At 45.1% G+C, this 17,379-nt stretch overlaps 1 protein-coding gene across 6 annotated transcripts in view; it reads right to left on the bottom strand.

Moving 5' to 3' along the window:
• The window catches only part of GBF1 (golgi brefeldin A resistant guanine nucleotide exchange factor 1), a 108,344-nt gene extending 97,472 nt beyond the window's left edge, over positions 1-10,872 (bottom strand). For 3 of the 6 annotated variants that reach the window (XM_054205811.1, XM_054205814.1, XM_054205815.1), the window contains exons 1-3: positions 10,738-10,871; positions 4,972-5,077; positions 3,594-3,660 (exon numbers count right to left, since the gene is read on the bottom strand). In XM_054205811.1, the coding sequence (XP_054061786.1) occupies positions 3,594-3,660; positions 4,972-5,077; positions 10,738-10,745 (181 nt within the window). In that variant the 5' untranslated portion in view covers positions 10,746-10,871. Of the gene's footprint in view, positions 1-3,593; positions 3,661-4,971; positions 5,078-6,339; positions 6,482-10,737 lie in introns of all 6 variants that reach the window. The other 3 variants (XM_054205810.1, XM_054205813.1, XM_054205812.1) reach the window with 2 other exon arrangements.
• Between the last annotated feature and the right edge of the window lie 6,507 nt (positions 10,873-17,379).

Here is a 17,379-nt window from a genome sequence, read left to right as displayed (position 1 = left end):
CCCCAGTCAGAGCAGAGCACGTATGCCGCAATGAGGAGAATGACTACAGAAGTAACTGCTCTTACCTCTACATCACACTGTAATGGTCTGAAGACTTCAACAGCCACAGCAAGATTTAAGGGAACACAATCCTCATCAGATCATGGAAAAGCAGGCTTATAATTAATTCCTATTTCCAGCCCTTAGTGGTTACCACCACCTCTCTCTGGTGAGCTCAAGAGCTTTCTAAGTTGGAAACACTCATGAAAGAAAAGATGCTCAGTTATCCCTGGATGTCAAAAAGAAGTTTCCTTTTGTTGATCTAAATCCACAACAAAACTGATGAAATGAACAAATATTTCAACATCCAAACGCATCTTCTAGATAGTCAGCTTACTTTAAAAAGCAGTCAAATGGAAGTTGTGGTGACAGTTACCCTAGATCCAAATTTGTATCAATACTAATGCTTCCATCAGTTTTAAAAAACCTTTGAAGATGTAATTGTATTTCAATTTTGCATGTGTGGACAAAGCTTGCTAGTCACTGCTTCCATATGGTTGTAACTCAGGACACAGATTTTTGCTTTTTCTAAGCATTGGAAATACGAGACACCACATCAAACTTAGGGTTATGGTGCTTATCTTAGTACAACAAGCATTCGGCTATCAAATTTATCTTGGCGTTAACTTATGCATCACCCAAGACAACAGAACCTCTATTTTTCATTTCTGTTTTTCAGGCAACTACTATCAATAATAATTAAAATATTTGCAGCCCATAAAAGTATAAAAATGGAATAAAATAAACCAAATCTTAGTGGATCGCAGCAGACCTGCTGTTCATTTTCAAATTATTAAACTGCTTTTGTAAATCTACATAAAATTGCCACAGAAAGTAAGTTTCTCTGTCAGAATTTTGAAGAGCAACATTATTCCACACAGTTCAGGTCCAAGGCCCTTAGCTAGGTATGCTGAACATAGAAGTGAAGTTACTCCTGCCAAAATTGTGGGATTGTTTGAGCTGAGCGACAGCACCTTCTCTAGATGCTTCCTTCAAGAGCCATGATGTTACAGTGGGATGGGATACCACTGCTTAGTTGCAAGCAAGCATTCACTAGTTTGGTAATCGAACAAAACACATGATGTAATTCAGTTACTCTTGAGGAGCAATACTTTGCAATGAGAATCTTTAGCTGCTGGAGGCATACGGTGCATCTTTATACCCTCGACCAGGGTATTCCAGCATCACAGTCACGACAGAGTTAATACCCACTAGCTCAGAGGAGAACAAAAGGTACTCCACTGCAACATGCCTAACATTTACATTGCCTCTCTTTGCTCATTAAACAGGTTTTGGTTAAATAATGAACAAACTGTATTACAGACTCCGATGAGAATTCCAAAATTATAAATCAACTGGTAAAGCCCAGAGGAGAATGAAGGGAGTGGGAGGGAAGGAAGGATAATATTGACTAATATAAAGGGCGCAGCTTGACAGTGGATATTCCTGCCACACCTGATCAAACATGCTCCATGGGGGAGGGGAAGGGAGGGCGAGAGCAAGAGGGGAGATGGGACAAGGCAGCCTGAAATTTGCATCCGGAACAGATTAAAATGGGTTCTTGGGGGATTGAGAAAATACATAATATATATTACTATAAATGCAAAATTGTACTAAAAGCTAACTCAAATGTCAAAGATTACAGCTTGAATAAATTTAAATATAAAAGCAATGCGTTTCCATGAGCTAATGAAAGAGACATGAAAGGAAGGTCTATGCAGAAAAAAAAAATACCCACAAAAAACCCTAAGCTTGGACTTTTCATTGCCTAGAAGATGAGGCAGGAGACTCTATATTGTTCAAAGTATTGCTTGGGAACCAGTCCTTGTCTAAAACTGAAAAAAAAAAAAAATGGAGCATAGCAATGATGTCCTATTTCAAGATACTAGTCTGTAAATAGCAGTCACTGAAGCTGAAATTACCTGTTTAAAAGAACCCCATGCAGTCAAAACAACACACTATCATCACCATATATAAGTAATTATTACATGATGACTAATACTCACAGGGAGTCTCTGAATCTCTCAGTACGTTAAACTTTGCTTTCTCTAACACAAGCAGATAGTAGCTTGCATTTTTTCCCCAACAAGTCAACAGCACCCTGTATCTAGCTACTCTAGACAAATGGCCAGTCCCTGACATTTACTCATATTGCATTTATTTGAGCATCCTGACATTCCCTGCTCTTGTTGATGAGAAGAGGCATTTGCAATAATAGCAAAGAACTTCAGGAGTCTCATTTTAAAGAAAATTTTATCTCTTAGAAGGGACAGAAGGAAAATTTCCTTCCAAAACACTTTTGGTGACTGTATGCATATCCTACAGAGACAAGTGAGCTTACAAAAAAACCCCACAAATCCAGACTGTCATGCAGTTTGGGTACAAGTATAACACCTAGAACGAAGATACTATCCAGAAATGCAAGCTGTGCAGGAGTTCCCCAAGATGTCATGACCTGACAGAAGAGCCCTGCTCACAACCAAGGGAAGTTCACCTGGCAAAGAGAAGTAAAGCATTACACTTGCAGCCACAAAAGAGGAGGGAATAAGGGCTTAGAACTGGGATGTGTCCTCAGCACGTCTCATGGAAGTGGCACTTCCAGGGAACCACTTTTTACAGGATTCCAGACTCAGCACTGACCCAAGAATGGGCACACTTTGCAATTAGAAATACAAGAAGTCCATCTCAAACTTAAGTTGAGTGTAGTTCTGAACACTCACTATAATAAAGGGACCAGAAATAAAGCTTACTTTCAAATATTACAATCAGTAAGACAAATCCTAGGAAGAACCAGCAGAATGCCATGTGCAGCTGGGTATTAGCCTCACTTCCAGACTCTCAACATACGCTTAGGCTACACTTAAACAATCACTCATGAAACTACAAAAAGAGAAAATGGGGGGAGGAAGGGCAAAAAGACAGGTTGGGAGAAAAATCGTGGTCAGAATACACATCACAGCCTTGTATTCTGCTTCTGTAATCAGTATACCTTTCCAGTTCCTTTCAGTGTAACCAGTTCACAAAGTAAGCTTTCACTTCAAGATTCAAGAGACTCAAATGGAAAGTGAAGTCTGTGCTTCACTTATTACTGATCACAGATGATGAAAACCGAAGAATGTGAGGAGAAAAGAGATAATGGGAGGCTACTTTCTAAGCACATTTTTCCCCATCATTCACAGAACAGAAAGCATACACAAAGCACAGAAAGACCATGCATGCTAATACACCAGATTTCATCTATTACTACAAGCTTCAGTATATTGAAGAAACATGTGTATTTATATATAAAAAAATTTGTGTGTGTATACACACACAAATATATATATATATATACACGTGTGTGTATATATATCTCTCCAGATAGTGGCAAGCAGTGGTATTTGTGGACTAGTTTATGTTGGTGTTATTTGTCTAAAAGTATATGCATATTTTCTCTTTTCTTGTTATTCAGTATGTGACTGCTGGATAGTAAATAAGAGAAACAAGTGCACTTGTACATTTATTTGCATATACCCTAGTAGGTAACATACCTGATGATTTCTATATAAGCTTACCTGTTATATTATTCAGCACTTCTTTTAAAAGGCTAAAGCTATGCAGCAGGGGATCCCTTTCTTCATCCTATAGGTTATATATAGGAAGGAAGTCATCAATGAGACAAAACATATTCCTGAAGACAAATCTTAATAACAGGTCTGTAAACACCTCACCTTCATATTCACAGAAGTACTGTGGGTTGAGTTTATCACTGTCAGCATACTTACTCCATAAAAATCATGAGAAGCACTTTTATTTTCCTGCTAGTGCTCTCCAATGTCATACAGCTCAAATGTCAAAGCATAGGTGCAAGATCGAGCATTCTGGCTTGGTTTTATTGTCCTTAGAAGTATTTCTGATTAGCCTTCTGGTGTTCAATAAATTTCAGAGTAAATCTACCTCATACCATATTGAAATGGCTCATCTGGATTTGCTATAATGTTAATCTATGCAGATTGTAATGGGAGCAGAAATACAATGACATTTGGTGCCATTAAAATAACTTGAAGAAAGAATCACAGTGCAAAATTTATATGAATAGCTGCATCCTTTAGCCTTAGTCTATCTTTACGATATTAAAATAAGGAGAAGCAGCAGTTTCTCCAAGCTGTGTACATCCACAGCCACACCTCCTACTGGGTGGCAGCGAGCACTAACGAAGAAACGCCTGTTACAGAGAAAAAGGGCCCTGCCCTTTGACAAACTGAAACCACTTGTGCTAGATGACAGCCATCTGCTATTCAGGTGACATTCTGAAGTGCACCACAGATGCAGTATGCCAAATGCATACATTTACACTGCGGAAGCCATAAACTGACCCAATGCATTACTAGACTTGGAAACATTGTATTAATGGCTTTTAACAAAAAAAGTCTGAAACTATTAACAGGCTTCAGTCAGGAATACAGCTAGCAGTTAGAAAACAGAGCTAAAAAAAGATACTATGCCATATGAAAAATTAAAAAATACAGCATATATAATGACTTCCCCAATTTTTATTTCATGGCTTTTATAATGAAGACTATCTTCTCCAAGAGAGTGCAAAAGATATATAAAAACATTGTCTTAAATAAAATAACACCATATATTCAAAATCCCTGACATACCAGGCAATCAAAATCTAAATGAGATGATTCCCACGTGGAATACAATGTGGGGTTGTTTTTTTTTTTTGTTTACAGGGTATACAGGTAGAAGATTTCGAGCGTTGTACCTCTTACAGTTGCTGGCACACAAGAAGCCAAAACTGTTCAGCATGTAACACTCTAGAAAGTTATTCCAACTTTACTTATAAAAGTACTATAACGAGCGCTAAAGAAAACCTGAGGTACTTTTCTAAAACCAGGTGGTTTCTGCCATAGCGTGAACAGGTAGCAACAATTCAAGGTAACTCACCAGATGTGTGTGAGTGCTCCATCGGGCATTACGCTTTATGGCTCCCACCACCGTGTTGATCTCACCTTGTACAATGTAAATGTTCTTATCCACCATCCTGACAGTCCTGAAAATAAAGGTAATTCAAATTAATCTCCAGCCCCTCAGAATCATTCCCTTCCTCAGCTAAAACATCAAGTTGGCCCTTCTCAAGCAGGAGGCCTGCAGAGACGCAAGAAACTCTTTCAGATCTTTGTTCTCTGCATGCAGACAATACAGTTATTTTGTCAAAAGGGAGACAAAAAGAAGATGTTTTTCCACAGAGTGAGTTTTCAAGACCATGAGAGCAGACCGTTAGTTATAACAGGGCATCTGTGAAGCAAGAGACAACTTTGTCAAGGCACGTTCCTTGTTTTTTTCCAGTCTATGTAAGTTCACAGAAAGATAAAGTGTTAGGGTACCAGGACAGACATCCATGACAATGCAATAACACACGCATCTCCAGCACTTATGCAAAGTCCTGCAGCTCTGCACAGAACACAAAGCCAATCTTGTACTCTGTTAAATAAGCATCAGTGACTCAAATAAGCTGGCCAAGGCAAAACTCATTGGGACTTTAAACTTTGACAAAATAAAGTAATTTATAACAGATGTTGATTTCACACTTGCTTCATGAAAGAAGCTTTCAAGAAAGCGGGCAAGTAAAAAAGTCATGGCTAAGACCCCACAAAGAAACGAGCAAAACTAGAAACAAAACTGGATGGAACATGGGGAGAAAAAGTGAGAAAGCTAAAGGCAGACATTTACTCTCATGAACCCTGAGGTCTTACAGGGAAAAACTTAAACTGATGTACCCAGAGAGAGAGCCAGAAGAGGGGGAAAAATTTTACAAGCAAGAGATAATTTTACAAGCAAAAGAAACGAAGAGTAGACTACTATAGGATTGTTCTCTCTCTACTAGCTGTAGCCGGGATACAGCCAAGCATAAAGAATTAAGAATGAAGGGGAATGAACAGACATGACTGTTCATAAAGAATAAACAGTACTTATAAAGAGGCAAGAGAGTCAGATGATGCCATGGCTGCAAATGAGAAGGATTTAGTGATTTTAGTGAAATGGTAGCCAAGTAATGAGACTTTTTTCAGAAGATATGAAAGGAAAATGAGGACTCCAGCTTGAAATGACAAGAGGCCATCCATAGGGAAGCAAAAGACTAAAACCAGATGAAACATTGATCATAACACTTCAAATCAGACAAGTTCATTTAAAGGACTCAGCTGAGGAGGGAGGGTAGGGGGTTATAAAACACACAGAATATGAGAAGGAATTTCGCCCACGTAGCAAAAAAGCAAAGCTGGAAAGAAATGGTTTTGGTGTATTATTCCAGACCTCAGGAACACCACCACAGAAACTGCAGAACATAAATCCTGGATCTGTCAGGCTTCACATTAATTAACACGTTTGAATTATCAGCAACACTTCAAATATACAAATATCCTCTGAGTGAAAGAGACTAATTTGCTTCAGGACTCTGTAAATAATGGAAAGAAAGCGAAATATTATAAAAAAATGCCTTATCAAGGGACAGCATCAGATTTGTTGTTTAGGTTTTTTTATATGTTTGCAATAGGATTAATAATCTTATGGCAAAACTGTTTCTTACTCTATTAGATTAATTATACATAATGGTATTCCTAAGTGTTACACGATAAGTTAGGGGCAAAAACAAAAGTATTTTATAGTATAGGGACTGCCATGACAGATGAGATAAATTATTAATCTCATTCACTACTGGGTGATTCAGAAAAATAAACAAATAGTTCTAGCAAGTAGTTTGCTTGTGCCCTGGAGAACAAAGGTTTATATCCTCCCTCCACAACTGTATATAACAGAATCACAGATACTCTTCCTACTCACGTGTCTACTGCTTGACAGAAGTTCCCCGTCCTCAATAGTAACTTATTCCATATATTATTTATATGACTGCATTAAAATATTGCATAAAAATACCCTTGATCACATTTTATTCTACTTTTTGATGTCATTTTTGTTTTAGTAGAAGGTACTAATGGGAGATTTTCTCCACCATTTAAAATTCATCACTTATTTATTTCTTCTTTCAGCAATTCCAGTATTTTCCATATTTCTACATAGGTAGTTTCACGAATCAAAATTCTGGTCCAGAAGTACTTTTAGGGAAATACTTTGTACATTCAAATTTGTCAAAACTCAAGTCTTCCCTGTCTTCACTTTAACAAAACAATATTGAGCACGTAAACTTCATAGTGCCAGTCCAGGTATTTAACAAACTGACATGGAAACAAAGGCTCCCCTAACCTATCTGGAAAAGCATGTAAAGGAATTCCAGACGTATGTACCACATGCCTTGCACATACACAGATACTCAATAGTTCTGCCAATACTCAAAGAGATGTCAGAGCTTAAATGCTATTCTGCATACTACTGAATCTGCTTGTAGAAACACCTCTACTTTTAACCTAAAAGAATCAAGACAGAAAGTCTCGTTAAACTTAGTCCTTCCTGAATGTAGAAGACTTGAAATGCTTAATTGTTCCCAAACCTGTTGCTATCTCCAAGCAGCAAAACATGAAGAAGACAGACATAAACCTCCCACGCACACCGTTTCCTTTTAACCTGCTGGGAAACAGAATGTGCTGATCCTTTCAAGCAAGGGTGCAAAAAATCCATATTGCTTGGCAGAGCTCTCCTGACATATTAAAATCCTGCAAAACTTAAGGGATTTTTTTGCAATTATATCCTTTCATTGCTAACTATTTGAAAAGACTTGATGAGAATATGCACTCCTTTCCTCACTGCAGATTCCTTTAGTCATTGAACAAAAAGTCACTTCACACATGCCAAAAAACTTACTGGTCCAATGCAATTGAAATACCCTATCATGCTGGAGACATAAATTCACTCTCAGATCTCTGAACATCACAAATATAGTCCACTTCACCACAAACACCGAGTAAAGACAAGGCAAAAATCCTGCTTTATATTTAAGCTTACAGTTAACTAAGCAATAGCACACACATATGCCAAAGTAAACCACAGGCAACTATCTTCATTCATGCAAAGGACCTTTGCAACAGTGTGCTGGAGAAGGAAATAGAAATAAATTACAGGGTGGGAGGGGAAGCCAGACAACTATTTTCAGAGAGATGCACCTTAGAAGCTAAACCCACCAAAAGCACCATCCATCCCTGTAAAAGTTAACAAGTTTATTTCAAGCAATAAAAATATCTTCTCTAAAATCCACACTTCCCAAAGGCAAGTAGCCTTTTAATCTATCAGATAATTCCAGTATGCATTCCTTCAATTGTATTTTCATCACAAGCAACAACCACTCACACTTTAGAGCTCAGTATAGAAGTACTATATTGAAAGAAGCTTTAAGGTTGAAATTAATGCTCTGAAGCTACAGAGAAAAAGTTACGAGATTTACCAGACCAGCACTGAATGATCAGTTGGGTTTAGGAAAGCACGGTGGTAAGTCAAGCAAAACGACTAAATGTTTGTTCAACATACAAAAAAATTGCTAACGTGAATTCAGGCTTAACGTTACAAAGGCATGGTCTGAAGAGTGGGATATTGTATAACTGTTGGTTGGACAGGTTAACAGAACTACTAATGCTGAAGATCATTAAAAAAAGCTGAAGCAACCTCTCTAGTAAAGCCATGGTTCCAACACCTGTTGATGTCTTCAGATCAAGACCACATGCCTTTCCTGAAAGCAATCTTTAATCAAACACAAGATAGTGGACTCAGTACAGAAACAAATGGATTAAGTTCTGTGGTCTTGTGTTATGCAGAAGAAACAGGAAAGGTACCTATTAAATTTCAAATGCATTTTAGCTCCTTATCTCTCATTTCTTTCTCATTATAGGTTCATACGTTTGCTTCAGTCTGCAGACAAGTCCTCAGATTTCACTCTTGTGCGGAACTTCAACAGGCAGCACAGTGAAATGACAGCTCCAAACCAAGGCAACCCAGCTGCCTAGCCCACCATGAGAAGCAGGGAAGCTGTTAGCATTCACAGCCCCACTGCTAACCAGGCTAGGAACATTATGAGTGGAAAAAGGTAGATACCTCAGCATGTTATAAAAGAACAAAAATCTAACGCTTCTCAAAGCCTTCAGCAATGTTCTATGGACAGTTATTATCACTAGTCTGAGACTCCTGAAATAGTATCAGACATGAAATATTAATACAAAAACAATGACAAGATTTACATCTGCAGATGTTGTTTCACACGTGCACTGAACACTCCACTGCTCAACCTTGGAACACACTACCCCAAAACATCACAGTGCATAGGAACCCAAATTTTTCCTGAGTATTACCATAAGAAGTCTCAGGTACACTTTTAGGAAACACTCCCCCACCTGCAGGGAATTGTGAGCAACTCTTCTGGAAACAAGCAAGAGTTAGCAACAGGAGTGACAAAGTCTGGCAGATTTCCATCAAGTCACTTCTTATCACTAACTTTAGCCTTCAGCTATGGTAACCGACTCAAACCCAGTGAAACTACTCCAATAAACAGCAATAATAAAAACCACCATAATCACTACATATGCAAGAAAGGTAGTTATTTCAAAGTAGGCTTCCATTGACCTAAATCTGCACTGTTTACGATAATGCATGAATAATCTATATAGTCTCTGACCTAGATTTGGCTACTCGAGTCCTGATACAATACACTGCTACCAAAACAGAACACACAACTCCCTTCAGTCCATGAATCACAAAAAATCCCTGCCTAACTCAGAACTAGCTAGGTTACCCAGAAGCCCACCTGACAATGAAATGGCTCCTTTCATCCCTTCTAAACCACACACAGGGAAGGTACATCAATCTCTATCACGAAATTTAACTTGCTTGGGTTTTTTATATAATAACTACTCCACAATAAACACCACAGGCAGTAAAAGATCAAAGAACTCAGAATGTTTCTCTAAAGGCTAGCTCTTAATGCCTAGAAGTAACAGAAGTTTTCATTTGTAAGTTTTCATTTCATTTATCAGCATAGCAAAGAAGCATACAGTCCGGTGATGCCAGAATTCTGGGCAATTAAGAACATCCTTTAAGAGATAAGAAGCAGTAACATGATAGTGGTGGCACATCAGAAAGGAAGGTGGGCCAGGCTTCTCTGCAAGTGCCCGCTTTTAGTTGCGAGAGCGAGACAGTGCCTAGGAATCAAGAAGAGAGGGCAACTCACATTTATCTGTCAAAACTGCAGCAGAGTGAAAATGAAACCTAAGGTAAATATGGAGAGAGGGATTTTCCTTCTTCCAATTACTTCATACTCTTGAAACTGAGAAACACGGTACCGGCTGAACTCGTAACGCACAGCCTAAGCCAGCTCCGACCCCCCCTCCTGCCAATAGCCGACCAGCCGGCTGTATGCTGGGAAAAATCTCGGTTTCCACCGATTTTTAAGGGAGCCAACTTCGCGCCCGGTACGCGAGTGCCTGTGCAGAGTTGGTGCACACCCACCCCCCTTCCCTCCCCGGGCCCGTCGCTTCGAGCCCTGACCGGGCCCTTTTACGCCTCCGGCCGTTGCCCAGACCCGAGCAGCGCCCCCGGCCCGGCCCGGTTCAGCCACCCCGCGACCCGCTGCGGCCTGCCCCCGGCCTCCCGCCCGCCCCCGGGGCCGCCCCCGCTCCCTCCACGCCCCCCGCCGCCCCCGCACGGTACCCCCCGCCCGCCCGCCCCCCACGTCGCGACAGTATCGCGACAGGCACTCGGCCGCCCGGCACTGACCCCCGCATCCAAAATGGCGGCGCCTGCTCCCCGCGGCGGTGGCCGCTTCACATATCGGGCGGGCGGGCGGCGCCGCGAGCGGGAGGGCTCGGCCCTCCCTCTGTCCGCCCTTCCCTCCCCTCCCTCCCTCCCTCCCTGCCGGCGGCGGCGTTGACAGCGCGGCCACCGAGCGCGAGGGTCCTGCCGGGCCGGGGCCGGGGAAACCGGCTCCGCACCGCTCTCACTGACGTGGAAACAGGCGCACCGTAACCCGCTGCCTGGTTACTGCGCCGACGGACAGCCCAGAGAGCCAACCCGCGCACGGTAAGGCTGGCAGCCCACTAAAACGCCCAATGGAATCGCGTTCTGAAACCGGAGGGGGCGGACCCGACAGTGACAAGCGGTGGAGAGCCAGTGAGAGGAGAGAGGGTAGAACTAGCAGCGCTACTGGCCAATCGCGAAGGAGCCCTGAGGTGGCGGGGCGCGGCATCGGCGGAAAGGGGGCAGCAAGGGTGGTTGAGCGGAAGGGCTGCCCTCGCAAAGCATTGTGGCCCGGGCGGGTCGCCCGTGGCGCGTTCCGAGGCCTGTGGGGCCGCCGCCAGCGGGGGCCGGGCGGGCCCTGAGTCACCGGGCCGCCGCGGGGCCTGGCCGATCGGCGGTCTGGGGCGTGCGGGTTCTAGCCAGCCCGCCCGGACACCTGGGCAGGGTGAGTGACGGCGCGAGGGCCCTCCTGGAGAAGAAGCACAGTGAGCGAAGGGTTGCAGGGGACACGGGGCCTGTGAGGCCACCAGCCACCTGTGAAGCATGTGAAGTTTGGACCAGCCCCCTCTTGTTGTCGAGGTGAAGCAGAGGCAGCAGCAGTGCCTCTCCTCCATGCACCAAGGGTGTCCCAGCTCACTCCCACGGCCTCTGCCAGCCTCTTCTCTGGGGTTTGTCGGGAGGTGGTGCCCAGTGAGCAGCTCGTTTCCTCCTGGACACCTCCCTGGGTCACAGTTTTGGTGTTCCCATTGCTGGAACAGCTCCCCTAGACCAGGAATCGGGTGGGCAGGCAGGAAAGTTCAAATGGACAAAACATAGCTGTTTATGCATAATGTTGGTGGCATGCAGCTCTTACGAGAGCACACAAAACGGCACCCAGGGGGGCACACACAGCTTTCCCGTTCTCCACAGTTCAGCTCACCTGGTAACTTTCCTCAAACCTGAATACAACTGATGCTTTGCCCAAGTTGGGCTACAAGTCATGTGCAGTGGCCTCAGTTCATCCAACCTAACTAGCCTGGCAGCCAGGGACCACAATTTTGTTAAACTGCTCCTCAAAGCCAGTTTATTGGCCAACTCTTTGCAGCAAGAGCAATCGAATCTTTGCAACCCTACAGTGTCTAGCACAGTGAATTCTTGGTGCTGGTCCAACCTTCTCAGCCACTTTTTTATGCCCCAGTGTCAATGCAGTGTACTCTAATGGCAGTAATTTGCAGGGGTCGCTCTGCTTGTTTAAGCCTCTGCCTATTGAACTTGGGGCAGAGGACAGAAGGTCCTTGCAGTTACCCAACAGTTTTATAGCACTAGCATCTGCAGCCAGGTCACCCTGGGGATCTGTTGTGGCAGGTGTTAGAGTGGTCAAAGCAGCAGCTACCCCAAAATCTTACACTCTGTCTGTAGGGAAAACACAAGTCAAACTGAAGGTGGAGGAAAGGTGAAAGGGTCAAAAAGTATTCATTCACTGTCCTAATCACAACTTCATGTGCTGCAGCATGGCTGAAGGAGGGAAGTTCTCACCCAAAGGCCCAAGGGAACACTCAACAGGATTCCTCCCTGTCCAGCCAAACTTAAATCTGAGTCTGACTCCAATGCCACCCTAAAAGATGGCTTGGTACCATCGTGTCCCTCCCTTGAGGGCACAACCTCCAGAGAGGGTGTTACGGGATGGGCGCTCTGGAAATGGCAGTCAGCGTATCCTTCCCTCTCCACAAGAATAGCTGCTCGAATATTCCCTGATCAAGAATCAATGTATCTTAGGCTGAAACTGCTGTTATCTCCCAGCTCTGACAGCTGGAGGCCAGGGGACATGCTTCAGCTGGGCTTTACCTAATAAATGTGTAGGAAGTCTTTGGAATTGGAAGTTTAAGCAGTAGGTGCATTAAGCAGCCACATTTATTCCCCAAAAGTGGAACAAGAAACAGCATGTTCCAGTAGCCTAACCATGGGCTCGGAAGCTGAAACGTATCACCCCAGCCTCTGCTGCAGCCACAGTACATGCAGTTTTTAGCTTGAGTTCCTCAGCTATAAAACAGGCGGTCAAATACTCACCTAGGGTAGAGAGATTGCAAAAGCCACCTAACCAATGAGTGAAGGTTTGCAGAACAAGCAGATTAGTTGCTAGTGCTTTCTCCTTCCCTTCTGCCCTGTTTCAGCAGCCATTAAAGCCCCCATGGTATCTGCCAGCCATTTGGAAATTCACAGGAGCTTGTCATTGCTCACCCGCTCCCTGCTCAGGGAAGAGGATTTCGGGTGCTGGCTTGGCCATCACGCACATCGCAGCTCAGTCCAGGTCAGCCAAGCTTGCCTGCCTGCCCAGGGAAGGGGCTGGAGCCCTCTCCCTGCCTTCCTGCCCCTTCCAGTGCCAGCTGCGCAGCTCAGGCTCCCACCAGGTCCGACCTGGTGAATCGGACCCTGCTAAGGTGTTATTTATGGAAGCCTGTCACGGACCTTCAAACCGAGCCAGCCAGGAGCCTTCTGCTTCACCCGAATGCATCTTAGTGCATTAATAAAGAGCAAACATTGCAATGTGCTTTGCATTTTTACTTACAATCTAGCACTGCCTTGTCTGGAGAGAAAAACAATACGGTACGGCCCCGCGCTGCCTGGGGAGAAGAGAGTTCACTCTCACACACTACGGCACTGCGTTAGTCAGCCCTCAGACAGCCCAGCACCACCCCGGCTGCACAGAAAATCCTGCTGATGTGACAGTGCGGCACCAACGCCCCCAGCTCAGCAGCAGACGGGGAACTTGGGTTGCCTGGACCACCTGATCCAGCAGCACTTTGCCAGAGCGGTGTGCAGCTGTGGGCAGATCACGCACGGGCAAGTTGGAGCACTCCGCACCAAAGGATCCAGGTGCAGGGCCAGGACACAGGACAATCCCTTGTGCCTTTATATTCTTAAGATAATGCACTAGTTTTTACACACAGCGTGGTACAATGAAACCAAAGATCAGACGAGCACAGCCCTCTCACAACCCCCTCAGATTGCTGTGGTCTGGAAAGCTGGGCTGCAAAGATGCAGCTTTTCAGCAGAGTTTCTGTCTGGAGTATTCCTCCTCAGCCCGCAAGGAGCATATGGAAGGGCTGAAAATTCACTGACAAACATCCCCTCAGGCCTTGCCCAGGTATCTGGTCAGCTCACCTGCTTTCATCCAAGACACCTGAGCAGCCAGCTCCTTGCAAAGAGCACTGTCTCCGTGGGACACACCAACTGCCTTCATTTGGGTCCAGACTGCCAGCGTGATAGCCTGCTCCCACAAGCCTTTGATGAGACCGCCACAAATCTGTGTTGCCAACCACCTCTGCCTGTGCAATCTACACCAATGGTCGGGACCAACTTTGCACGGTTCATTACTCTTGCTCAGCCCCTGCCAGTTCATGGTCATCCACAGAGCCCAGATATCAGACCCATGGGCACATGCGACAGAAATTTTCCAGCAGTTTAAATATTCTGAGAGAGGTTGAACTTCCATCCCCTCCTCTTGGAGGCTTTTGCTACTTCTCAGAGGCTTAGTAAGGTCTCCAGAAAAAGGGCAGAAAGAGGGAGTTGACTCAGAAGGTACAAGCAGTTGTCACGGTCAGAAACTGATGCAGCCGTTCTCCCCAGAGCTGAGCATCCCAAAACGCTAGTGAATGCTGAACACAGTGGTTCTAAGCAGCTGCTCCTTTCCAGAGCAAGCTCAGGTAGACACTAGCCCAAAGCCAGCTGAAAGCTCTCCAGGGGAAAACTGATGTGCTGCATCTGGTGCAACCTGCACTCAGGCCAGGACCTACAACTGAAGCAACAGAGCTAAATTGAGACACTCAAAAATATTAAAACCCTCCTCTGGAAACTATACAAAGTACCATATTAAAGATGCAGAGCAGCCTCCTTAGGCTAAAATACTCTGCCAGCTGTTCTACTGCCCATGTCTCAGGAACACACTCCTGCACTTCCTGGTGACATGAAACTCTCCTGATGAACATCCCGATGTAATGTTTTCCATTGTCTTCTTGGCCGAGACAAGCCATGCCTTTTTGGCAGGAGCAACCCGGGCTCAGTTAGTCATATCTTCGTCACCTCTTGGCTAGACTACAGCTACGTGATACACCTGGGCATGAAGCCCACAGCACTTGGCAAATGCCAACGAGAGGAGCATGCTGCAGTGGGAGCCCTGGCTACCACAAATGCATCAGACCTACCCTCTGCTCCCTAGGCCACGTTCTGGCTTGGAAGCTAAGCCGAATTCAAGCCCGAGTCCTGATCTTCAAGGCATTTGATGGCACGGACCTAGCATGGCTAAAAGATCAGTTAAGACGCAAAGATGGAAACCATGATCAACAATCAACAACTCCGCCACTCTCCAAGAGCAGTGGACCCATCCAGCATGAGGACTGGGTTTGCCTGTGAACAGAAACAGGGCTTTCTCTGAGAACAAGCTCTTCCCGGCTGGTGAAAAATGAAGTATGTCTAAGATGCTGAGTAATTCGCTCCTTTTGCATATCCCATCTCTCTGCCAAGATGTGAGTCAGGTTCACTCTGGGTTTAGTTTGTTTTTGCTTTATTTATTTATTTATATTTTATATAAAATAGTAACATCTGTCTCCTGAACCCAGGTGAAATTCTTGGTCTCTTCCCCGACAGTGAATTCTCCAGCTGGCAAGACAAGATGCACTACCGCTAGGAAGTCTTGGCACTAACCAGCAAGATCTGCTACTGCGTTTCAACAACAAACGCAAAGAGACCCTTTGGGGGTCAGTCCGGCAGTTGCACCGAGGTTGTCCTAATGAAAGACTCCTAGTGCAGGTCCCTGGATGGTCTAATCCAGCAGTCTTCGTACTGTGCTCCACAGGGAGTAGGCATGTGACATAGCACCAGTTCATATTTCCAATTGCCCAAGGGAAATAGCTAAAAATACCTTTGTTTCATTATTACTTGAAAGTGTAAGCACTAACTGTATTTGCTCCAGGCTACTGACGGTGAAAGCTTTGGAGGGAAAGGGAAGCAATCCAAAATATGGTCCCTTCATTGCTGCAGACCTTGAGTAAGTTTTTCAGCTTCCCTGTGGCATGTGGTGATAGAGACAGACTGCCCCGTGGAAAGCGCTACTGCAGCTATACTGCATCTGCTTCTCTTGGTGGAAACAACCCTATACTGGGATGGATTAAAATCCGGGTTGGAAAAAGAAGTGGTCTAACTTGCTGTCATTTTTGGCTGGCAAAAAAGCAGTAAGGCAAACACAAACCTAAGATTACTACCACTAAAAAACCACGATAATTTCTCGTAAGAGTGTCAACATTTGTGACTCCTTTTAAACTTTCCATGTTTCTACTGGATTAACGTGTTTGTGAATGTTTTTGAACTGTAATCTGTGATGCCTGGGTCTACTTAACCTCTCTTTACATCCTGTGCTGCTTTGTGTGCGTTTGTCTTCCCATACATTTCTATATGTCGTGTTATGCATTTAGCAGGCTCCCTAAACAGGGCTCGTAAATCACCTAGGGTTAAAATTCACTCCTATTCTCACAACATTATTTCCTAATCTCTAAAACATGTCAGTGGAAGAGCTTGAGGGTGACCTTTGGCACCATAAATCGGAGAGCAGGTTAACATGGAAATGACCTCAAGAAAATCAGACCGTAGAATCACGCATGCAACTCCATAAGAGCCTGGCGGGGATAAACCTCTCCCCTGGGCAGGTCGGGGAGGCTGAGCCCGACTTCTGCAAACCTCTCCTCCGTGTCTGCTTGGAGTGAAATCTGTGTGCAGCCACGTCCAAGGCTTGCTGCAGCAGGGACGGGCATTTTGGGGATGTTTCAGGGAGGGATCGCATCCTGCACCACCGCACCGGGATTTGGCCGTGAACTTCGGCAGGAGCCAGGCTGGAGACGAAACCACCAGCAGCTTCTGGGTTCCCAGGCGGCCATCATCGGGCGGCAACGCGGGGCTTCCCGCAGAGACGTCAGCCCCCGTGTCCCGGGAAAAGCGGCACGGTATTGCCAGACAAGCGCTCCTCGGTACGGCCGAGAGCCGGAACTGTGCGTGCAGTAATTAGCCTGTAATGAGCATCCCCAGCAACTGCAGCTCCATCGTGCAGGGGAAGGTTTCCAGCAGCAGACTACGGACTTGTCCCCCCCCAGAGCCCTCTGCCTGGCTGGTGGCTCTAACCGTACAGTCTGCACAGCCTCGCCGCCCCGGTACTGAGCGGAGCGGACGCCCCGCACGGGTTCCGGGGTACGGGATGGCCAAGCAGCGAACAGCGCCCGCAGGCAACGGTAACGTCAGCACAACAGTATGTAAGTGCACGTATACATAAATATATATACGTAGGCACCCCCGCTACTTGCCCTCGGGGCCGGCAGAGCCGTAGCCCAGCGCCCGGGAGATACCTCCCCGTCCCCCGCCGCTCCGCCGCAGCGGGAC

Source organism: Rissa tridactyla, chromosome 6, assembly GCF_028500815.1.
Source record: "Rissa tridactyla isolate bRisTri1 chromosome 6, bRisTri1.patW.cur.20221130, whole genome shotgun sequence".
NCBI lineage: Eukaryota > Metazoa > Chordata > Aves > Charadriiformes > Laridae > Rissa > Rissa tridactyla.
Note: the sequence above shows the minus strand (reverse complement) of the source record. Positions and strands in the feature narration are given on the sequence as shown.